We start from the raw sequence: 24,750 nt of genomic DNA, 5'->3' as shown, positions 1-24,750 counted from the left end.
AGTTCCCCATGGCTGTTTCCTCATTTAGCTCACAGACCAAAGAGTCCACTGATAAGATAACTGTCTTTGAAGACACATCTTGCTTCTTCTTTTTACTGTGCCTTTGTTCTACGTAGAGCTTATCATTAAACACTGCCATATAGCACACTGCACACCATTGCAAATTGATTATATGTGTGTTGCTATGGATACCTTTAAGCTGAATGTTTTTAACATAATCTTGCTGTTATAATTCAGAATAACCACTCGCATCATAGTACTGTGCCAGGAAATACTCAGCATTTGCATAACCTGACATTTTTATAATCAAAGACAACATGCATGATGATGAGTTATAGTAGACAATGCAAAAGACTATGATTTTTGTAACCAGGAAATATATTTTAGAATAAATAAATATTTGAATCCCCCATAGTAGAGTTCAGAGACCTGACCAATCGATCCCATGGAACATTTAAGCTATTTTGGAGGCTTAGATACTCAAATGTTTTTATTCCTTACATTTCTCGCCTCTTTTAGGTATTTGTACAATAAAATGTTTTTCCTTTCTCACCCACATTTTTCAGCTGAGATTGGGGACTTTGAGGAGAGCCAATGCCGGTCACACCTTCTCAACAACAACTACATCCCAGAACAAATGCCCCTGATTGACAAAATTATGGAGTTTCACTCAAAGCATATGTGAGTATATGTGCACACATTTCAACATAAGGCATTTGATCCGGTCATAGTTTCTTTTGAGTCACTGCAGCCATGGCTGAACAATTGTTCTCTTCACTCATGAACAGGAAAGTTTTTTTAAGACCTTGTGCATGTCCCCTGGCCTGGGTGATGTTTTATTATACAGGTGACACATTTATGAAATCAGCCATCGAATGAATGTGTTCTTTCTCAAGATTGCTCTGTTCTCTTTATCATATATCAGCTAAGAAAAGCTAGGCTATGTTAAAGAGGACCTATGATACTTTTTTACTTGTATGACCTATGAACGTTGTTATAAAGATTTATATTCATGTTTAACCATACTAGCTTAACAAATAATGCCGTACATGCATTTTTACGTATTCCCTGCTGACCGTCTGGGGTGGCTGTGCAGAGCACTAAACACTAGGGCAGCCGGTTGAGAAATCACGTGTTCAAATCGGTTCAGAATTTCCTGATATTCTTGTCGTCATGAAAAGTGGATGTTTCCATGTATGGTAATGCTGCTCAGGCAAGCTACGGCCATGCCCCCACCTTCCTGCTCTCAAATCTCCCCGTGCGCTGCTGAAAATGTTCCGGAAAGAAGGTGACCAATCACAACGGAGTGGGGTTTGCAGGAGTGGTATTCTGCTGGGAGTGTATCACTGGAAACTTTCCAGATCTCCTTCCACAATCCTCCCAACAATGTTCTCATCAGTGGACACATTTATAGATGAGCTTTGGCTACCTTGTCTCTCACCCCTACGTTACAGTCAGCAGCGCCAGAGATGGATACATGGTGGGCAGCTGCTACATGAAAGGACCTCCATTAGATCTGACTGCTGTTTTGCTCTTTTTTTTCCATGGCAAGGTTTTTCTCAGTTGATAACTGTGACTGCAGTTCTTCTGGCCGGGTGCCATGCTGGGTTTAAATCTTGTATAAAGCACCAAACACAGGAAACACAAAGGCTTTATCTACTGAAAAGAATTAGGAAAGTTAGTCAGCGCTGGCAACCCCCTCCCAAACTTTCCACCACTGCTAAAAAAAATTCTAATCACTGAAAGATGTTGATACCTAAAAGTAAGGTTGCTTTTTTGTGTGTGTCCTAAAGCTGTAGTGCTGTAGTTTAAAGTCAATGTAAAAGTCATTATGACATAATGATAAAATAAGGTATCTTCTGATAGTCAGTGCATTTGTTGTGGACTATTTTTAGCTATGGCTTAATACACATGTGGTGCTCAAGGGGAGTAATCATAGCAGCAGGGTGACTATGTTTACACAGGATTAACTCAAATAAACTGCACTTCCCGTGTTCACAGTAATGGGGACACATGTCACGCATGTCAGCAGTGTGGCTTATTTGTTTGTTTTGAATAGTTTTTGGACAAAAATGATGGTACACGACACAGATGAATAAGTTATATCAGTCTTTTACTACTCAACAGAACATTCTTGTTGGCAGCATGAGGTTGGTTGGTTTAAGGCTTTCCATGGGAATTGATGACAAGTATGAAAATAGAAAAGTGTTGGTAGTTTTATTTTTATTTTTATTTATTTCCTTTTTTTTTTTGTCTTGCCAGAGGTCAAACACCAGCAGAATCCGACTATCAGTTACTAGAAGTGGCGCGCCGGTTGGAGATGTACGGGATTCGGCCCCTCCCTGCTAAGGATCGCGAGGGCACGAGGTTAAGCCTGGCTGTGGCGCACACAGGTGTACTGGTCTTTAAGGTCAGTTGCATCAGTTTGTCAAGTCAACACTTTGGTGTGTTAAGTTCACTTGCGTAGATGCAGTATGTCTGGTTGTAGATATGTTGTTTGATTATTTTCAAGCTTGGGATATAACTGTTTATTCTTTCAGGGAAACACAAAGATTAACGCCTTTAACTGGTCCAAAGTGCGTAAACTGAGCTTCAAGAGGAAACGTTTCCTCATCAAGCTGAGGCCGGATCTAAATGTAAGATATGTCCCAGAGTCACACTGTATAAAAAACAATATCCGTTAATTTTTGTTGTTGTAAGTTCTGTTTTTATGTGTCCCATTAGAATTCATATCAGGACACTCTGGAGTTTCTGATGGCCAGCAGAGACTGCTGTAAAGTCTTCTGGAAGATCTGTGTGGAATACCACGCCTTCTTCCGCCTCTTTGAGGAACCTAAGCCCAAGCCCAAGCCTGTGCTCTTCACACGAGGTTCCTCCTTCAGATTCAGGTAGTGAGAGCTGGCCCTCATAAAGCTGCTCTCTATGACTCTCACACAGCAGTGTCTCCCCATCACTTGACAGTCTCCCAGAATAGCTCATTATTATCTTTACATGTCTCTGCAGCGGCCGCACACAGAAGCAGGTGATTGATTATGTGAAGGAATCAGAGTTTAAAAAGATCCCGTTTGAGAGGTAAAGGCTTGCAGACATGGTTGACATATTTTGGTCTAGGCGAGGGTGCTTTGGACTGTGAAACACTGACCTTCAACTTCCTGTCCAACAGGAAACACAGTCGGGTCCAACACAGCAGCAGCCGCCTGTCGCCGCTGCCTTCTCCACGCCACCATGAGGTGCCAACAGAAGTGAGTGCCTCAATGTTTCAGTGCATTTTGCTGCACGCCTATTATGTTGTGCTTCCGTTTGTACACAAACAGCCTCAATGGCCTGTCAAGTTTTTTTTTGTTTTTTTTACATTTTAAAACCTTAATGATTTGATATATTACACCTATGACTTATTGACTTAAATATGTTGTCAATTTTGAAAACAACTTTTACCTTTGCCTGTTTAGTGGATAGCAAAGGACAACACCCAAACTAGGAGACACTTGTGAATGAGATACTGTATATTATATAAAAAAAAATGTTCAATGCAAATCTGTACCTCATAGTCCTTGTGGCCCATGGCTCGGTCAGACGTTGGCTGTTTGTGCTGCAGAGAAAAAGTGCCTGAGTCTGCCAAAGCTTGACAAACAAAACCACCTGTTTAATTCTCTGCCTCTACCTCTACCTCTCTCTCCTTGTCAGAGTGGTGCTGCTCCCGGAGTAGACTCTCCTCCCCGGCGTCACTGGAAGGAGTCTGTCCTGGTGAGTGCTGAAGACCCCTCTGCTGTGAGGACCACCAGGGCCAGCCCGTCTCAGCAGAGGAACGGCCACGCAGACAGAACAGGCTCTGTGTCCAGGACCGAGGAGAGGGGAGGCTCAGCAAGACAGAACCATCCGGAACATCAGAACACAGGTCCAACATGTCGGCCTGCTATTATAGGCAGCGGCTCTTCCACCTCCTACATTGGCTACAATGATGTAGATTGTGACTATAACATGAACAGGGAGCAGGCTGTAAGATTGAATCACAGTGTTAGGGAGCAGGCCATGCTCCGTCCCGGGGCCGCAAACAAGGCTCCGCACGTCCAGCAGGAGCACACTCTTGGTAAGATACAACACAGGGAGTCTCCTTCCTTTTCTAGGCAATCGCCCCATCGCATGATCAATGAGTTGGAAGAGTCTCTCAAGCAGTCATACCACAAGGTTGACCAAAGTAGTCCTGTCCATAGAGGTATAGTGGACCTCAGCAACCACAACAGAGAGAGGCATAGCAGCAGCCCTCTCACAGGCCCACATATTGGTTCAAGGAGTGTCAGCTTCAGTCCTGCCGTGGACCTTTCCCATCAGTCAAACTCCCTGGGTTACGCCGAGCACAACGGCTACAGCTCTGCTCCCCCTCCCTCTGACGGGGGCCGATACTCCCCCGTGCCGAGCCGCTCCCCTCGCTCACAGAAGCCCCACAGAGTGCGTCACCGCTCTGACACAGACCCCAACCAGGGCCCGTCCTCCGCAGGGCAAGAATCACATCCCGGCGTCCTGTCACGAGTCGATCGCATGTCCGTTATGGAGCGCCGAATGGTGGCCAATGGCCTCTCGGCACCCAGCAGGCCCAGGGCTGGTCAGGGGAAGAAACGCTTAGGTCAGGCTGGCAGCGCTGGCAGCAGTCACACAGGAGTGGTTCAGATGACTGAAAGCTCCTCCACCACCAGCGCTTCAGAGTCCAGTGAGTCTGAGGTGGAGACTGACAGGGGCAACTGTAGAAGCCCCCTGGTGTTTGGTAATCCGCTGGAGGACAGATCCCCCTCCACTGTACCCAGAAACAGGTATTCCTCCTTCGGAAGCCTCCAGCTGGACGATGGGGCAGATGAGGACGGTTGCCATGCCTTCAGCGATGAGGAGTGTGGACAGGTTTTCAGCTGTTAGTGTCACAGAGAGGTTTATACCATATCCACAGGACAGTTTAAAAGGGTTGAGTTTGGGACAGGATGGGAGTAAGAAATGCAGCATTCAGTGGGGGACCGATTATTTCTGTTAGTGGATGACCCGCATCTCCACGCTCCATTTCTACGAAGGAAGGAGTCTGTCCAGGGTTTTCTCGTTTGTCACATGGAACATTGGTTTATCTCTTCGATCTTCCAGTTCTGTGATTGTATTAACAAGTCCCTACAGAAATTCACAAGTGCCATGTTAGGGGTTAACACTGAATAGCGACTAATTAATAAAAGCTAGAGGGGACTACGCGCTTTAGTGGCTCTGTTGACTTGAGAACTTAAGAAGGATGGAAGGAGAATGTTTTGTTACTGTTGCACTTTCTCTTGTGTTCCCTGGATTCATTGGACGTTTTAGAACAAAGTCTGCCATGGCACAAGTTGTCCAATGCTTGGTTCAGAGTGATGCCTTATGACTTCCCACAGGGAAACGCACCTCATTTTATTTTTTGTCCATATTCCTTTCTGTTTTCTATTAGATTGAGTTGGTCAAATGTTTGTACAGTTTTTGGGCCAAATCAGTGTAGTTGGCAGTTATCGTCGACATGTTGGGGATAATTCTGCCGTCTTGTTATTGTTCTTGTGAGAGTCTAATGTTCTGTCTAAGCTATTTGGTGTCAGAGTGGAAACTAATTCATATACTGCAAGTACCAATTTAAACATCTGACAGTCTTCCATCATGTCCTATTCACGAAAGGTTCGAGGAATCGGCAGGAAATACAACAAGCAGTAAGAGTAAATAAAACCTCACAGTATTTTTATGAATGTTGTCTGACAGCCCTTAGAATGGCCAGCCGTGGTTACTCTCGGTGAAGCTAAATGTCTGCTGAAGTGGCAGTTTGGCCGCTCGGCAACAGTTCCCCCCCCCCTCCCCCCCTTCTGCAATTGACTCACGCTAAAGTATCTCTCTCACAGTCATTTGGTATTGAGCTCCCAACACAGCTATGTTATCGTCAAAATCCTTTTGGTTTTCAAGGATTGCAAAGTTCTCACTCTTCTTGACAAAACTGCACTGCACTTTTTTTCATTTCTTCTATTGCTTTCCTGTCTTCATGTTTATTTCTTCATGTCACATTTCTGTTCGTTCTTTGTCTCTGTCCAATGTAAGCACTTGTCTGCCAGCATGAACTTGTCATATCTATTTTTTTTTATCTGCATGTAAACCTGTTTTGTCACTCACTACAGTCTGTGTGCTGAAAAAGAGGCAACGTTACTGCCGATATCTGGGTTTCCTTCTCTGCAGTGATCCAGCTTAACGTTTTCATTATTCCAGAGCAGGTATAAATGGGGATGGGGATAACAGAAGCTTGGGAATATGCAGGAAAACAGAGAGCTGGTTTCAGTAACCACATACAGTATGTGTGTTCTGTGTATGTGTGAAAGGCAGTTTAAGGGCAACACCTCAAAGTGCACGAGTCTCGTGGCTCATCCATCATTGTGTCGACTGCTTCTGCGACTCTCCCAGACATTTTTAGCATTGACGTCAAGCAGCACAATGAGTTCTTGTGGTTTTATTTGTGTGTATTTGTCTTATTCTTAGGAACGTTATTATGTCCACGTAGAAGAAACTTTACATTTTAAAACAAGACACAAGCTTTTTTCCCTGAAGCTACATGACATACACTTAGCACAGAATTTAAAAAAATCTACGAGAAGATTTTACTGGATCACTGCAGTGTGAGGTGGAACCCTCCCTGCGACTACACTCAACATAGCATTTGGAGCAAATAGAAAATACCTGTAACTTAGGTACATTTTAATTTATTTTTTACTTTTTATTTATTAGATTCCGAAGAACCACAAACAAACAGACATTTATTTGGTAACTCAAAATGTCTTAACACATGCGGCTCAAACGACCAGTTCTGTTGGACGAGACTTTTGTGTGTGTTTTTATGTTTTGTTTTTTCGACCACTGGTGTCCTTCAGGGTGTTTCCAATGCATGCCACACTAAACCAGGACTGAGGCGTGGTATTCATCATGCTCCTTTGCTCTGACTGATCTCTGCATGTTCTGTATGTACTGAAATGTCATTTCACCATGTGGTAATGTGGTATAACAGACTGGAGAATTGGATGTGAGAACAGATTTTAAGACTAGGAAAATCATGAAAGCAGTTAGCCTGGCACCGCCCGCCTACTACTTCCGCTCAATTTTCATTTCCCTTCAGTAGTCAGTCTGGGTGTGCGGTATATTCTTAGGTTTTCTCCGGACAGATTTCTGCCGGTCCAATCAGCGAACAGAAGGAGTGGCTCAGAAGCCGGTGCATGACATGGTTGGTTGGCAGATCCAGAGTGGCACTGGGCAGGTTCAATAGTTTTAAACTTCAACAGACACCCGCCTTCAAGTGAGTTAACGTTTGTCAATTGAGCAATTCCAGACCTTCTGTACAAATGAAATGAAGTACGATGGTCTGGTAGGACCAGGCTAGAAAGCAGTAGGATTAGGGATTGAATTTGAAAAAGGCGTATGGATATATTGTATATGTACTATATATATATTTTTTTAAACACCTCACTGTGTCACAATTACTGACTGACTAATGTATGCAGTATGTTTCCTCATGACCGACTGACTCTGACAGCAATAACAGGCAGTGTACTCTAAACCTTTACATACATCAAAGTATGATTTATGTTTAATATTAGTTCAGGCCCTTAGGACTGTATGAACTCACACTTCTTTTGCTACATTTAACATTTTCTCTTCAGTCTCTTATCAATCACAGTTTCCCTCATGACACGCACCTGGCTTTTTTTTTGCTGCTTTTCTGAATATTTATCAACATTTCACTAAATTGTATATATGTTATTTTAAAGTCAATAAAAAACGACTTTTATGATTTGAGTTTTTTCGAATATTCTTTTTTGAAAAACCCAGAAGTTGGTGTCTGGTGCTCGTTGTAGATACTAGAATTCTTCCCTCTTCATTCTCCCTGGTGTAGTGTAGTGTTGGTTGGTGAATGTCTCATTTGTCGGTGTACACTGTGGTTTCCACTCCTTTCCTCCATAGAGCTTAGAGGAAATCCTTCCCAGAGTTGTGCTGGTGCATATAGTTAATTGTAAACCCCTGTCCCTAGTTGGTCTGGTTTGTGTGCATGTGATAACTGTTGTGTTTGTGTTGACACGGCAGAGGTAAGCAGAGAGAGAGAGAGGGAGAGAGATGGGCAAGTTGCAGCTAAAACATAGTACGTAGAGTTCAGCATAGATGACTCTAAACAAGCTTTTCCACTTGATCATCCTGCAGTATGTGTTTTAGCTTGTTTGTAGATTTAGTGCTGTCTGGACTGTGGAGTGAGTCATGACTGATCTTTCACTTTTCATCCGGCCTAGACCTCATTATGTGTCCCTGTGTGGCTCAGTGAGGAACACTCTGATCCTAGGTCAGACAAATAAATACTGTATGGCCTGCGTAGTTTCCTAATGGGCGATTTAGTTTGGTTATGATTAGGAATTAAGTGCTGGAAATCTTTAATTAATATCAAAATGTCACAGAAATTTCACACATTTTTCAGAATCAACAGTAATTAATTGCATATAAAACAGAGAAACATCAACAGACCCTTACAATTGAGAATCTGGAACCAGAGAATGTTTGGAGCTTTTGCTTCAAAAAAGTTTACGTTAAAGCGTTATTTGATTTTCAGAATAGCTTCTGACTTACTTTTTTTGTCAATGATCTACTTGTCTGTGACTTATTATAGCCCTGTCTTCATATACATAAATTCTCACAATGTGCCAAACTTCTCCCATCTATCTGGGACCTTGAAGTGGGTAAATGGCCAATCCAGGCTATTTTTTTCAAATCATTTCTGATTTCTTGGTGTGTCTTCATGAAGGCTACATACTTGAATCACTCACTTTTTTTCCCCCATTTTCTCCATTAATTTTCGGCTGTGCAGGAGTGACTTCAAACAGCCCTCACCTGTCTGCGTCCCCTGCTCACTCCCATGGCATGGTCAATGGTCAGAAGCACCTGGAGCTGTGTGGCCACAGTCCCGATGCCCGACTGCCCTCCCCACTCACCAGCCCGCTGCTCAACGACGCCGGCAGCGTACGCACCGACGACGAAGACGATGTTCGGAGGAAGGTTTGTTTACTTCAGGTTGTTTTTTTCTGTCACAAAACAAGATGGTGGTCAAAATGTATTTGATTGGTCATTTTCATTACATTTTTAATTCATGCCAATAAACTGCAATTTCATATACTTTAGGGCTAATTTATTGGGTTCATAACAACTCGAAACGATGGAAAAAATGCGTGTTCTCAGTAAGATGTATTTTACGTACTAAATATGTTTATTTAAGTGTGTTCTGGTGGTTCTTTAAATAGAATATGACAACAATATAAATATGCTTATTTACAGTTAAAGTACCAAAAATGTGAACTGTCTCTTTAAATGTTTTTTAACAATTCATAGGACATCACTACAGTCATTTCATGTTATACAAAACTAATGAAGTTGTGGAATGCTTAAACTTAAAAAGTGTTTGTTTTAAACCATTTTAAGTGGTTGCGACTGCTTCCAAGATCAATACTGGAAAAACCCTGGACTTCAATGGGATCTTCTGTTGATATAAACAACAAAAGCAATTGCTCCTAATAAGCAACTTGGATGGATCCGTTCTTCTGGGTATTTTTTCCCAAAACTTCAAAGCCACTATCACAGCCTCAACAATAGCATTGGGCCTAGATTACCTGTCCTAAATAATTCTCCGCAGGGACTGAAACTCCTGTGTTTTCATGCAGATCTCCCCAGAGAAATAGGTTTCGACAAAAACAAAAACAACGGAAGAGGCACCAAAAGTCGAATGAGAAAATAGCTTATGGTTGGATAGTTTAATTGTTCCCCCTGACTAGTCTCCTCTCTGTTGTAATGTTTTTGCAGAGGTGCCCAACTGACCGGGCCTACTTCATCGCCAAGGAGCTGCTAACCACAGAGAGGACATATCTAAAGGACCTTGAGGTGGTGACCGTGGTAAGAAAACATCTTGAGTCGGCCTGCCAACACACTGCTGCTGCTGCTGCTGCTGCTTACCCCTGTTTGTTTTCCCCTGTGCTGTGCCTGTCCTCTGGGGAGAAAACATTGATTATTCCGCTTAGCAACTCCAACTGCAAAGCTCCCGCCAATAACACAGTCAGGCAGTGACACGGTGGATATTTTTTGGCAGACGAGGTATCACTTTTTATTCATTCCCCCACGCCCGCGCTCTGAAATTCATTTATCCGTCTCACTCAAGGCTGTGAATACCAAACCCTTGTTTGTGAAGATGAATTTAAGCTGCATGGGACTCCCTGTTTCAGTCAGTTCCTTTTAGATTTCAACCAGCGGCTTGATAGAAGCATATGTACACTAGCATTTTATTTGATAATATCGCAAATCAAATGCGGCAGAACACAGGATATTAAACATGTGGCATGGCCCCATCAATGGCAAACAAAGAGGGTGCTCTTTTTCCGTGGATGTGCTGAAGTGCCGTCTTATTCGGCAACCGCATTCTGAGAAAATGCATTGCTCCTTTTCACTGGCGTTTTCTTTAAAAAAAGGCTGCAGCTTTTCTCATCTTGTAAAGTTCAAAGAGGCCTTTCAAACATCTCATAAATATTTGGTTTGGCTCGTGTCCTCGTTTTCTTTTTTGCTGTGTGTGTGTGCGTGGGATGTCTCTCTCACCCGGTCTCTTCCCATACACTTGTCTGAGCTGCTGGTTTGGTGTTGAAGTCATTTGAACAACAGCTTACTTATGGCCTTTCTAAATACACACACAGACACGCACGCTTCTCCTAAAACTCTCTTCCCCTTTTCCCATCACGCCAGCGAAATAAAGCTATTATCCCTATCCGCTGCGGCTAAACACACAACACGCAACGTTTTGCTTCAATCTAAACCGAAATAAACCACAGCGGTAAGAACGATATTGATTCTTCCATTCATCCTCGGGCAATTAGGGGATTTAGGAGACGTCACGAGGCAGAAGCCGAACCAGCAGACACACAGAGGGAGGTCTTTAAGTAGTATCCTGGGAACATCTGCATTAACAAAGCATTGATCAATGCCAGTGCAAGACTTTACCATGCTGCATGCCTTTACAAGCTTGAAACCAGTAAATCAGGACATGAGTAACCCGATGTTATGGAGAGATTACCACTGTGCTGCAGTTTAGTACTGGATTCGGGTTAGGATTCGACCACCTTTGCAGTGAGCATTGTTACATGGTTGCTTTATCCGATCTCTGGGAAAACTCGTCTGGAAATCTCTCCTTTGGGTAGCTTTGGTATCATAGTGTCTCTTTCCCTTCTAAAAGGGTCAAGATGACGACTCACAAATGAATCGTGAAAGTAAGAATATCCATCTGTAGTTTTTACAGTACGTTTACATAGTAGATATTCAGGTTTGTATAGGACTGTGTTTGGATGTAAATATGTGTAATGCTAGATTTCCCTCTTCGTTTTTTTATTTCATTTGTGTGCCTCCATTTAGATTGCCTGAGTAGAGAGAGAGATGACAGTAAATCAGTAGAGAGAGAAATGACGGATGAGGATTCAATAAATGTCCCCGGCTGGACGCAAAGTGGGGACGCCGTGGTTCCATGTCCCAAACCACGTACCACTAGAGCCCCCAACCCACCCCACCCCACCACTAAGAAATGTGTTTTTCCCTCCTATTGCTTTGCATGAATGTTTGACCTTCACTGTGCAGAGTGATGGTTTTTATATATATTTAACTGTTGAAGGTGGAAGATCTCTCTGTGTTCATCCTCAAATCTCATGATTTTGTGACATCACAATTTGTTTTGGAAACCAATCACAGTCCAGTTAATGCAGCTTAACAACAACAGTGATGAGGCAACCTGCATGCTCATAGGCCTACACTAACAATTGATTCAGTCGTCCATCATGTAAACCAAAATATAATCACATTTTACTAGCTTGAACTCTCTATATTTTGTGATGTCAGTCTTTCCATAGTGCTGTGGGACAGGACGAGGCCACCCCAGACTCTCTAAAGAACACCGTCCTCTCCACCTTTGAGCCGCTGCACAAGTTCCATGCAGGTTTTCTCCGGGAGGTGGAGCAGAGGCTGGCCCTGTGGTAAGACTACACTTCACCATCTCCCTGTGCCTTCGTTTTAGCCCAATTCATCACTACTTTTACCCCCTCATTTTATCAATGAGTTTTGTTGGCATTTGGTCTCGTTAGGGGGCGACCTAGTCCTTGTAAATGACCCAAGGAGCTATCGTCTCCATGGCAACAGTCGTGCTTCCACCACGGCGGGCCTTTTTTTTCTTCTTCTTGCCTGTGGGTTTGTGCTGTCAGATCTGCTTAATGATGTTTTGCTTTATCTAACACAGACAAGCACACAGCGATGCATAAAGCCTTTACACTGCAGCAGACATATTGTACTTTTGTTTCAAAGCCTCGCGCTGTCATCGTTAGAACTCCAAACTATAGCTGCAAGTGTTACAGTCAACTCTGCAGATAAGAACCACAGTCAAATGTTTATGCAAATAATCAGCCACTAACATGTGTCTCTTGTATGAGCTGCTCTTTTTTCCAATATAATTGTTGAGATGCACTTCTGTCACAACAATTTAAAAAGCTGTCTTTCATAGATTATGGAAGAAGGTGTTTTGCAGACTGGATATTTTTCCACCAAAGCAACTGCTTTAAATGCTCTACCAATGTAATAGTAATGACAGCCCCACTCCTGCACTCTGCATGGGGAAAGCCACGCTCGAGGGAGACACCTGCTGGTGGATTTTTCTCTCAAAGTTTACAGAGCTCCCCTGTCCGACTTCATTTTCCGAAAGAAAAATCTTGCATGAGGTGAAGCTCATTTGAATTGTCAATGAGCTTCAAGTGCTTTTGTGTACATGGGTCAATAGATGTGCCATCTGTGAGGTTCCATAATGTGTTGGAGATTAAAAAAAATCCTACTGATGTTTATATGTTTCAGGGAGGGACGCTCCAATGCTCACATAAAAGACTACCAGCGCATTGGAGATGTCATGCTGAAGAACCTTCAAGCCTTGAAGGTGAAGCACCGCTCTATGTCGAACTATTACATTTCTGTTATTACAGCAATGAATTAAGGCCAGACACTGCAGGTGTTAGGCTTATATTTTTAACTTAAAGGCCTACTTCACCGGTTTGAATATGAAGGTGTATTGAATTCTGAGATCCTATGTAGTATAAATGTGCGAAAAAAATTAAAATCGGTTCATCCTAGCCTGAGAAAAGGCAGAAAGAGTGTTTTTTTAACCCTATATTTCTCTTTCTCGTGACATCACAGAAAGAGAAATATAGGGTTAAAAAAAACGTACTTTGTAAATATTACTGTGATGTCACAGTAAAAGACATCACAGTAATATTTACAAAGTAAGTTTTTTTTAACCCTATATCTCTTTCTGTGATGTCACGAGAAAGAGAAATATAGGGTTAAAAAAACACTCTTTCTGCCTTTTCTCAGGCTAGGATGAACCGATTTCAATTTTTTACTACATAGGATCTCAGAATTCAATACACCTTCATATTCAAACCGGTGAAGTAGGCCTTTAAAGATATCATCATGAAGCTTTGCCAGTTGATTTATTACATTAAGATAATTATTTTCTGTATTACAATTTTTTCAAAAAATCTAAAAAATACTATGTACAGTTCTTAAAAATGCATTTTTCTCATGTTTTCAAGAACTAAATGTATCAGTCAAACAATTAACAATATATGAACAAATCATTCTGTAATAATAACCTTCAAATGTGGAGATGATGGCAATAAAAGTTGGTTATTTAGTATAAATATACACAGGCAAACAGACTAGGTTTAGTAAAATAAACACCTCAATGTACATTTGAGATCCTTTAGGTATACTAGTATGAAAGAAGACATGTTATGGAAGCAAAATTGACCAGTGGTTGAATAAAAAAATACTCATTTAAGTTTCCCTTATCCATGTTTGTCCACATAGCCCCTGACAGTTAACCTACACAAGCAGTCTGAAGTTCTGTTGGAGCTGGAGAAGGCTTGCAGGTCGTCCCGTAAGCTTGAGGTTCTCTGCAGGGACTTTGAGCTGCAGAAGGTCTGCTACATCCCCCTCAATGTCTTCGTGCTGCGGCCTCTGCACCGCCTCATCCACTACAAGCAGATCCTGGAGCGCCTGTGCAAACACTACGCGGCTACTCATGTGGACTTCAGGGACTGCAGAGGTACAAAGCTCAGACTCAAGTGTTTTATAGATACACATGTCAGGTCTTCTGGTTACGGTAGGACCATCTAAACTAGTCTATTTTGGTGTGTAGTTAAGTATTATTGATATGATAGTATATTTATTCACAAATGTTTTCTGACTTCAATATTTTATCCCATAGACATATAGTTTTATTTCCAGTACTTCTACTGTAACACTTGTGATGTCAGTATTGTACTGCCATTTCTAATATACTCCAGTTATTTCCATTACTTACATTTGTATATATTGTATAATATTGTTCATACTTACCGGTACTTATTTAATTCTTATTCTTATATTATATTGTTAGATTTTTACTGTTGGTTAAACCTTGTGGCCTTGGGCACATAGATTTTACACTTGTGTCTTTAATGTGTATATTCTAAATTGGAGCCAACCAAATGTTCCCCCGGGGATGAATACAGTATTTCTGATTGTGTAGCTGCTCTGGCGGACGTGTCTGAGGTGGTGGAGCAGCTCCAGGGAAGCCTGATCAAGATGGAGAACTTCCAGAAGCTCCTGGAGCTGAAGAAGGATTTGGTTGGAGTTGACAATCTCATTGTCCCAGGCCGGGTGAGTTTTTCTTTTTAAAGCTCAAAAGAATGTACTGAATCGCAAAGATACTGTATCTATCTGATTTCCAAACATCTGCCTCCTCCTCACATAGAGACACAGAGGTGCGTGAAATGATTTCTTTATTTTTTTTCTCTTTCTCTTTCTCAGGAGTTCATCAGGTTAGGCTGCCTCAGCAAACTGTCTGGAAAAGGCCTACAGCAACGAATGTTTTTCCTGGTAAGAAACTACTTTTTCAGATTAGGTCATATCACTAATCTAATTATTTAGTGGAGTGATCTCAATGGAAAAATATCAATGCTTTTATCCTTTCCCAGCTATACGTTACTCTGATAGTGTTGGCAGATGAAGTGCAGCTCCAAATGTTCTTTTAGGGAAAAATACCACATATTGCTCAAAAGAACTGTTTGGTTAGAAATTTGACTTTGATAAACAAGGCATTAAAGACTGTGAAAGTACTGCATCTACGGTGTAATAATTTATATTCAGTGCTCATTTCTCATCAGAGATCATTTATTTATGAACATCTGCCAGTGTCTATAATATCCCAGTCCTTATGACAAGTTGTTTGTGCTTCATTAGAATTAGGTTATTGGTTCCTAACATTTCTAAAGACTTGATGGCATTTGGTTTAGAATATTGTTTAACTCCCATACTCCATTTCCTTTTGCCCTTCTCTCTCTCCCTGCCTTTTCTGGCGACAGTTCAGCGACATCATTTTGTACACGAGTCGAGGGATGACGCCGACCAATCAGTTCAAAATGCACGGGCAGCTGCCGCTCCATGGCATGACAGTAAGTGCTGTGTCTCTCCATTCAACACAAAGTGCTTGGAACACGTCTGTCACCAGTTTGTCATTAAGGCAAATAAGCCGCCTCCCAACAGCTGAACTGGAGCTCTTTAAACATCTGCCTTCAACCCAACACACACACACACACACACACACACACACACACACACATTCAGGACAGCTACACATTGTCCTTCTCTCTTACTGTCTTTTTCATCATCCCACCCTCCCATTTCTGTCTATTTTGGTCCTGGCTGTCCTAGATACCACCGCTCTCTAATGTTTTTTCTGTGTCTCTGTGTTCTTCTTCCAGATCAGAGAGAGTGAAGATGAGTGGGGCGTGCCACATGCCTTTACATTGGTCGGACAGAAGCAGTCGGTGGTAGTGGCAGCAAAGTAAGAGCGGCGGTTGTCAGCAACACATAGCCACCTTGTGCCTGCACCTTGTACTAACCCAGAATGGTTATGTGTGCGCGTCTTGCTTAAGGAGTGTCAGGATTTTGGTGGGGAGACTTTTAAGAATTGTTACGTAAACCCTCTTCAGAGGGATGTTGAGGTCTCACAAGATGACAAACTAGAAAAAGACATATACATTATAGGCCTTTACTCATTGAAAGAAACTGTAAACAGGCTGGGGGAAAAAAAGTTAATATTCACATCTAGGTCGATTTTAATTATTCCCTTAAGCTCACAGTTATTATGCTTAATGAGCAAATCATAAACAATGCCACTTTCTTCACTTCAGAGATAAACACTTTATTGCCTAAAAGTAACATTTTGCCTATCGAGTTTCCCCCTCTGAGCAGATGGTTTGTAAGTTTCCCTTTAAGGAAAATTTGGCAGGACAAACATGGATCCAACATGTGACATTCTTGTTAACTGAAGTGTTTCTAACCACCGGGCCTATCCTGCTGTGACTAATGATGGGACGTGCTGAGATACTTTATCTGTGTGTGTGTGTGTGTGTGTGTGTGTGTGTGTGTGTGTCTGTGTGTGTGTGTGTGTGTGTGTGTGTGTGTGTGTGTGTGTGTGTCTGCGTGCGTGTGTGTGTGTTTTGTTGTTTTTCACTCCAGTTCACGAACAGAGATGGAGAAGTGGATGGAGGACATAAAGGCAGCGATAGAAGTGGCAGAAACCAGCAACGGGCATTCATCTGACCTTTTGACCAGCGCTCTCACAGACAACAGTAAGTTTCTACATAAACATACAGTTGAGTATAACATGCATAATTGAATATGTCCCCCAAAAAAGTGAACATACGGTAACTCAGATTTAAAACACCACCTCACCGAAATCCATGATACACAAAGACCACGTTTAAATGTATGAATGATCTGACATTGTCTGTGTTTGAGCGCCCTTCTCCCCCTCACCACCCTGCTTATTGTCTAGCAGTAACAACCTCCTGACTTTCCCAGAATGCACCGAGGACTCCTCTGCAGAGCCGGAGTCTGAGGACGACATAATGGCGTCACACAGCTCGCTGGAGAGGCCCGCCCCTCACCGTGGTAACACCATGGTGCACGTGTGCTGGCACAGGAACACCAGTGTGTCCATGGTGGACTTTAGCATAGTTCTGGAGGTACCAGCAGCCCAAACCTCAGCACTGCCTCTCCCACTCCTCCTGCCTCACTGTGTTTTCTCTCTCTGTGTGTCCGACTGTGTGCTGTTTCTTAATTCACTTTGATGATCTCTCCGTGGGAACAGTATCCTGCTGGGCTGCATTAAATCACCTCAACAATCTCTTCACAATGCTTAAGCAACATAGATTTTGTTGTTGTGAGCTAATTAACTGAAGTTTTATTGAGGCTCATACTTTTCATTATTTATTTTCAAAACAAAATCTCAAAATACTTATGATCATATTGTTAAAAAAGAAAGTAAATCAAATAATTTGATTGAATTAAATCAAGCCAAATAAGTGAACTAAAAATAGAAAAAAAATGCATTTATTTGTGTATATTCAATTATCATTATTCATAATGCAAATGTGATATTTTTCTGTGACAAAAAAAATTGTATATGATCAGTAACTCACTCACATCGTATTCTTATTTTTGCGCATCATCAAGGGAATGCATGGTCACAACAGGGACCCACTTGTAAAAACAGCGCTATTTATGTACAAAAAACTTCACATGGTACCTTTTTGAAAATCCACATAATTCCACACTGATAAAAAAACTTTTATTTGCTCTATTTGCAGCCTCAGTGAGGATACTGTTCCTTCCCTCTTTTGGCTGAACAGAAGCCTGCGTGACGTCCCTATTTTAACTCCAAACTGTGGCTTTCCTCTGTGGTTCTGTCCTTTTTCCCTTTTTCCCTGGCACTTTTAATCTCTAAATGTCTTCTATAAAGAGAGAGAGGGAGCAGTACGTAGATGAGCTGAATGTCCTTGTCTCACACTAACAGAAGGGATCCTGTTTTTGGTGGGATGTAGCCTCTCTACAACCTGGCCGTGCCCTGATCTAGTTCTGCTCTCCTCTGTAGTTGTAACAACGTCCTCTTCACAGCTTTGCCCGGACACACACACACACCAGCTGTTGTCTACCCCTCTGCCACTGCATGCTTGTGTTTCACCTACTCAGTTTCTGTGTTTCTGTCCTTCCCTCCCTGTCTGTTTTTTCTCTCTCTCTCTTTTCCCCATGCGTCTGTGTGTTCCTCAGTGATAGAGGACCCTAGTCCAGTCAGTGAGAATGTGGCCCCCATGGTGGGGCCCCCCAGTGGCCAGGGACCAGTGCCTCTGTCTGTTATCTGCTGGTACCGTGTTCAGAGCCTGTCCTTTAGTGAATCCTGCAGGAGTCTAGAGGTAAAGGAGCCAAGCAGACAGGAGAGAGGCCCTGTGTATGTGTTGACCTCAACTGCACCATAGAAAGAAAAGTGCCTTTTGTAGAAAAACAATGGTATAGTGGCTCATATAGTAGAAATATAGTCATTATTTATTACGGTCCATTTAAACAGTTTTATATCAGGAATATACATACAATAAATAACAAAGGCATTTGATTTAAAATTAGTACAGAGGTTCAACGGATAAGGCTGGCCATATTCTATATTCCTGTTATTGCAAACAACTATTTTTTTTACTTGCAGATTTATAGATCATTCAGCAGATGTGACTGTGTGCCTCAATGTGTTTTATACTGTTAACAACAGTAGGGGTATATAGTACAGAACTAATAAGCTATATGAGGCCTTGGATACACAAACAGTACTTCAGTTTAGTGTTGGTTTTGGTCTTTGCTTTCATTCTTGTGTGTTAAAAATTGGGAAAATATACTATATTGCCAGACTTATCCTTATTTGGTATCGGAAAATACTTCCTCCACATGTTAAGTCAAACATCTTAGCACTATAATTGGCTACAAGTGATCTTTTAAAATGTGTCTTAATGTATAGAATTTTAGATTTCCAACTTGTTGTTTTTATTGTCTCGGTAGAATCAACTGTCTGGAAACTTACTGCGGAAGTTCAAGAACAGCAACGGCTGGCAGAAGCTCTGGGTGGTCTTCACCAACTTCAGCCTGTTTTTCTACAAGTCTCACCAGGTGATGAACATTGTCGCTCTCAGCACCGCTTGTACCAGTGAACACGTCGCTGCCCCTCCCACATTTCTCACTCCTCCCCGGCCGTTACGCCTGTCAAATTATTTACCCTCCTCTCTGGGGTTTTGAACATCTCCATGTAGAATGTCAAATCTTGGTGCCATAATAGAGGTTTACAGGCTTTCCCAGGCAGTTTTTCATCTCATGTTTTATTTCTGATGGCAGTCTTTATACTGTAATATAGATAATGTGAGATTTATATTTTCAAAAACAAGATAGTTTTTAAACCAAACAAACCGACACGTTTTCAATAAAGAAACCATTTTCACACTTGAAAAAGACCGTCATAAGAGTTGTAAACAGAGCTATTTCTCAGGAACCAGTGACTCAACTGTTTATTAAATTCAGAGACGTGTGATAAGAAAACACTATTTGGAAGGACTCGTGAGAAATCTGTATCTTTTGTTAAAGGGGTTCATTTATAACTTTAGAATAAACAAGGTACGAACAGAGTGACATGTTGGTATGGATGAGAAAATGGAGGGAAGTGTCCGTTTGCTATGCTGTAACATCAGCGTGCACCTTTTCAGTCTGTAGAACATTTTAATTTTATGTTCAGTGGTTTGGAAGCATGTCATTTTACTGAAGTACAACTTTAAGTGTATACTTCTACTCCACTACAAATACAGTGCTGATATGTACCTGACAGCTCCAGTTATTAACCTAAATAAATTGAAACCTAATTTGTTTCAACTATTTACAGACCAAATCAAATGTCTTGTTATAACTATATATACCTATCATTTTCCTCCTCAGGATGATTATCCACTGGCCAGCCTTCCTCTGCTAGGTTACTCAGTCACCGTCCCCAACGAGTCTGAGAACATCCACAAGGACTATGTCTTCAAACTGCATTACAAGTCCCACGTCTACTATTTCCGATCGGAGAGCGAATACACATTTGAGAGGTAACAGATCCTAATTGTCCAGATTTATGTTTGTCAAAAAAAATTGTTTTTAAAGTTCTTGTTGTGTCCTGGATGTGAGAGATTTGATAAACCTTTCTAACCTTATAATTTAGACTGTGATTCAAACCATCTCTTGTAGTCATTTCTTAATAAAGGTGTGTTTGTAATTGGGTTGGAAGGTGGGGTATGGGTGCGATGTTCTGGTAAAAAGGGGAAAAATATGTACATATATTCCATTGTACAGTCATTATTTTTGCAATTCTGTCATTTGATTAAAAAAAATACCTTTGATAAAAAGCTGTTTTCTCTGCCACACAGGTGGATGGAGGTGATCCGCAGCGCCACCATTCCCTCCAGTGGCGCTCGTGTCCCAAACAGCAAAGAGTCCCATCGTCACTGAGATGGCGATCCTCCACACTATCTGCTTTTGTTTTTCTACACATTTCTGGGACATTTGTACATTGTGTCCATGCACATTTGGTGCTTTTTAAATGCTTTAATGGTGACACGTCCGCTGGTTTAGACTGCATCAGAGACTGCATTTTTTGGCATTTTTACTCTCAACTCTGAAACCTCTTTTTAAAGGATGTCATTTTATACTGTTTTTCTAATGGTCTGAACCACTTCCTATCTTTCCCGTTTTACATTTTGTCATTTGTTCTTTTTGAAGCAGGATCTGTATTGGTAATAGATATTTCACATTTATTCGTAAGGCGGTTAAAACTACGTAGGACTGCATTGTCATAACGTTTTGGTCCGCCTTTTTCATTTTCTTAAACTGCTGCTTTGAAGAAAATGTCCTGTAACTTCAGTGCCAAACTGGTTTCTATCAATGTCCTGGACTTTTTAATGCTATTTTGTTACAAAGGGAGATGAGGAGCGTCTCATGTATTGTATATCATGACATTTTAAATCATGTAAAACACCCTTTAACGGTCACTGCTCGGTTCACACCTGGCCCAGCACAATATACGTTCTTGTTTCTTGGAAAGAAAGAAAAAAGGTGATGAAAATATTCAAATATTTTGTGGTATTTTTAACATAACCCATAAGGGTTGATCACAATGTGGCCAGGGGAAGCTGCCATTACAGATTAATGCCATTTCAAGTCAAAGTAAATCTTCTATTTGCTGGTCTTTGTTGTATGAATATGTCTCAGACCGTTTGTTTTGTTTTTAATGAACTAAAGTTCCACTCCAGCTGTATGAGAGAACGTGAGACTTGTTCATAATCACTGTATTATGAAAGTGAGTGTCATTGAAAGCTTTAAAAGATTACGTGTGAAAACAGAAACAGAAACTTTCAGTTCCAAGCGCCGCTGCCCTCACTGATAGGCTGCCTCTTGTATACAGATACCAGATCTTTTTATGGGTCTAAATGAATGGAAATATGCATTTGACAGGGTTTCGCAGTGAAGCAAATGAAGTGGGAAAAACCTCAATTCTGATTAGGATTGCAGTGTTTTTTCTAGACAACAGAGAGCTCTTTGGAAATGAAAGCAATAAATTAAAAAAAAATTAAAAACTTATTCAAACTTGGATCTGCGTGACTTGTGTTTTGTTGAGTGATGGGTGGGGGGTTCTGTGTGCATTCACAGATTTGACCTACAGATGGCATCATAGATCAAGTTGTTGGCTTCAGCCAAGCCACAGTGTCTATTTATTATTCTTTAGTAGCCTAATAGGAGCAATTGAAAGCAACATAACAAAGTCTTGCTTTGCTCTGCATCTAAAGTTATTTTTGACAACAGGAAACGAGTGTGTTTACCAGCACGCAAACACAATGATATAACATCAGCTCATCCATATGTAGCTTGACTGTACTTGAAAGAAAAGCATGTAACCATCAAATCTAATTAGTTTTTTAATTCTGAAAGTCAAATTCAGATTTCGCTGGAATAAATATTTATGTGAGAATTAGTCAGAATTTGTTGACAAAGAAGTAGAGTGGTATAAACATGTGTATGAAACAACAACATTGAATTTTGGTCCTAAAGATAACAGCTTTGACTTAACATGAGGGGAATGATCTTTAGTGGTAAAAATTGATAATGCAATGTCAGTGAACTAGCAGGATAACTTTTAAAACTTAAAATAACAACTCACTTTGTATATGATTGGTATGTGGATATGTGATCTATAGTACTGTGAGAAAAAAACGGGTATGTTTATTCGGATAGCCAACCAGAAGAGACAAAGCTAGAAACAGCCTAGTAACCTGTTCTTCAGTTTTGTGATTAGTGTGGTGGATTCTGTCATTCATACTGTAAATGCCTGTTGTCCAAAGTCCAGGCCCAGCCGCTCTCGCACACACAGCCAGGAGTGGGCTGGCCTTTAAACCTGTAAGGGGCGGAGTGCGCCGAGTAGGCAACCAGATTATACACCTCCTGTCTGGCGCGGGACGGGCCAATGAAACCCTTCTCGTGAGGATACTGTTATTATTATGACAACAGTCGAACCGATGGAAGCAGACAGAGCACCGGAATAATGCAACACACGTTAACTTTTTGTGGGCGAAAAGTATGCAAGAGGTGTGAGTGCATCGACAGCCACACCACATCATGATTCAGCTTCTAACTCGTGGTGCGCGCTAGTAGGGATCATCGGAGAAACGGATGAACCGGGGGATGATTTTCCTCTAAACTTTGCCGAAACAACCACTGGGTCGCACGGTCATTGATGCAAATCGGTGGGCAACTATGGCTACTCCAGGGCAACCGGAGACCAGGAAATTTACGCGGGGTCTGGGGAAACCTGGCACGGCGGCTGAACTCAGGCAAAGTGTCTCTGAGGTGGTGAGGACGTCCGTGCTCATTGTAAGTACACATCTAAACTCCCCTACTCCTCCTTCTTGTTTTCCTATTTATCACCACCTCTTCCAATGTCAGTGACTGTAAAGAGCTTGGAATTGCCTTCTTTAACGCACATTTTCAACCGAAAACTTTGCATACTGTAGATCAGCTGGGTGGGAGCACACGTGGGCTTTCTGGGTAAAAAAAATGACATGTGTCATATTATGAGTGTGTGTGACCCTGGCTTCTTGTGTGAAAGAGAGTGATTTGGAGTGAATGAATGAGGGCGTGTGTCTGTGACGGTGGAGAGATGGATCAAGGAAAGAAGGGAGGGATTTTGATTTTGCAATAAAAAAAAGAAATGGGTGGACTTTTGCATAATATATGGCCCAAAATGAAGTTTACTTTTGCTTTAATACAGAGCATGTAATACCTTGTGGGCAGAGATTAATTGCCATGCACAAAGTTCTTCAAATTCGTCTCTTTCCTCCCCACCCAGCTGACTTTGGATCAGCACATTATGGCTCTCAGAGTGAAAAACTACAGGTGGTATTATGAAGCTGGCCTACATGTTAGAAAAAGAGAGGAGAGAGTGAACTGGAGAGAATGAATGAGGTTGTGTTTGTTACATTTAGTTGAAGTGTCTTTATTGTCTTGAGTTTGATGGAGGTACTTGGTGCTTTGTGTGTCAAAAAGAGCATCACTTTCATAGGGATGCACTACTACACTGAGATGACATAGTACCACCTCGAAAGGGAAAGCATGTGGCTTCAATGTCATGCTACAGTGTCCAATGACAGTGTGACATCATGTTGAATTGGATCATTTGCTTTGGAACATCTGGGTGACGAAGAGCTGCAGGGTATTAGCCTATACCTCCTCGGTGTCAGTTTTCCACATATCTTGGTGGAGGAGAAAGGAGTCTGCCTCTCTTTTGTTGCATCCATACCATAGACTGTATGAAAGAGATCCAAGCGAGTGCTCCGGGTGTTTGATGCTCCGTCCTGATCCTTCCAGCTTTCCTGGAAGAAGTTGCTAGGAGACGGGAAACAGACACCGTCCAGGGCTCTCTGTCAGGGAAATGGAATCCTGAGTCAGGATCCCAGACCTCCAACCACACCTTGGTATTATTTATTCATTCTCACTCTGGTGCACTGCCAGAGACGCCTGAGGGAGGAGAGCAGGAATGGATACAAGTTGGGAAATCAACATGTTTTTAAGGGGGGGGGGGAATGAACTAACTTGTAGAAATTCTGCGTGGGACTTTTGTTTTTGTGGTAGTATATCAGGAGGCAATCCAGCAGTTCATTGATAAACCTATGGCCTAAAAATGTGCAGGGGCGGGTTTAGAAACTTTTGAAAAATGGAGTGGGTACTAGAGACGGGGGCAAAAGTTTAAAGAATGGGTTCATTTCTCTTTGTAGCCATTTTGCATCTATTTGTGGTTGCACAAATGCATTGGTGTGGTGGTTGTTTGACGGGCTTTCTTACAAGAAATGGTGCAAGTCAGACACTCACTTCACACAGAGATTCTGGTCCAGGAACCCTGAGTCTTGTTGGCTTGTTTAGTAGTCCTTCCTATGGTATTATTAAGCCAACTAGCTATCACTTTGTAACTGAGGTAAAGGGGCACAAAAGATTTCATAGGCCCATGCCACTCCTGGCTTTGTCGCTTAATATGTAATCTGTAGAAGTCAACGTATGTATTGTGTGGTTGAGCTCAAGTGTTTGCCTAAGCTTCTCAGTGGGATAAGAATGTGACTTTACACAAGGCGACTGTCCACGCGGCTTCAAATTAATTCCTCCATGAAACATGTAAATACCGCTGCAGGAATAGAGGGATCTGTTCCAAGAACATAAAGAGGGGATTGTGGCTGTTGTCACCCA

The 24,750-nt window shown here is 41.8% G+C and overlaps 2 protein-coding genes across 4 annotated transcripts in view; both read left to right on the top strand.

The window, feature by feature from the left end:
- LOC307258243 (FERM, ARHGEF and pleckstrin domain-containing protein 1-like) overlaps positions 1-21,601 on the top strand; it is a 52,192-nt gene extending 30,591 nt beyond the window's left edge. The window contains exons 7-27 of one of the 2 annotated variants that reach the window (XM_080037725.1): positions 567-681; positions 2,263-2,410; positions 2,541-2,636; positions 2,725-2,888; positions 3,004-3,072; positions 3,164-3,242; positions 3,685-3,895; positions 8,873-9,060; positions 9,859-9,948; positions 11,926-12,059; positions 12,925-13,003; positions 13,936-14,173; positions 14,639-14,769; positions 14,920-14,988; positions 15,474-15,563; positions 15,873-15,955; positions 16,633-16,745; positions 16,978-17,141; positions 19,000-19,107; positions 19,921-20,072; positions 20,391-21,601. In XM_080037725.1, the coding sequence (XP_079893851.1) occupies positions 567-681; positions 2,263-2,410; positions 2,541-2,636; positions 2,725-2,888; positions 3,004-3,072; positions 3,164-3,242; positions 3,685-3,895; positions 8,873-9,060; positions 9,859-9,948; positions 11,926-12,059; positions 12,925-13,003; positions 13,936-14,173; positions 14,639-14,769; positions 14,920-14,988; positions 15,474-15,563; positions 15,873-15,955; positions 16,633-16,745; positions 16,978-17,141; positions 19,000-19,107; positions 19,921-20,072; positions 20,391-20,472 (2,603 nt within the window). In that variant the 3' untranslated portion in view covers positions 20,473-21,601. Of the gene's footprint in view, positions 1-566; positions 682-2,262; positions 2,411-2,540; positions 2,637-2,724; positions 2,889-3,003; positions 3,073-3,163; positions 3,243-3,684; positions 4,088-8,872; positions 9,061-9,858; positions 9,949-11,925; positions 12,060-12,924; positions 13,004-13,935; positions 14,174-14,638; positions 14,770-14,919; positions 14,989-15,473; positions 15,564-15,872; positions 15,956-16,632; positions 16,746-16,977; positions 17,142-18,999; positions 19,108-19,920; positions 20,073-20,390 lie in introns of both variants that reach the window. The other variant, XM_080037724.1, reaches the window with a different exon arrangement.
- Positions 21,602-22,480: 879 nt separating this feature from the next.
- LOC307259002 (dedicator of cytokinesis protein 9) overlaps positions 22,481-24,750 on the top strand; it is a 76,099-nt gene continuing 73,829 nt past the window's right edge. For both annotated transcript variants that reach the window (XM_080038708.1, XM_080038707.1), the window contains exon 1: positions 22,481-22,887. In XM_080038708.1, coding sequence (XP_079894834.1) covers positions 22,771-22,887 — 117 coding nt within the window. In that variant the 5' untranslated portion in view covers positions 22,481-22,770. The remainder of the gene's footprint in view (positions 22,888-24,750) is intronic.

This window comes from Ammodytes marinus, assembly GCF_949987685.1.
Source record: "Ammodytes marinus genome assembly, chromosome: 12".
In the NCBI taxonomy this organism is placed as follows: domain Eukaryota; kingdom Metazoa; phylum Chordata; class Actinopteri; order Uranoscopiformes; family Ammodytidae; genus Ammodytes; species Ammodytes marinus.
This window is presented reverse-complemented; position numbering and strand designations above follow the sequence as displayed.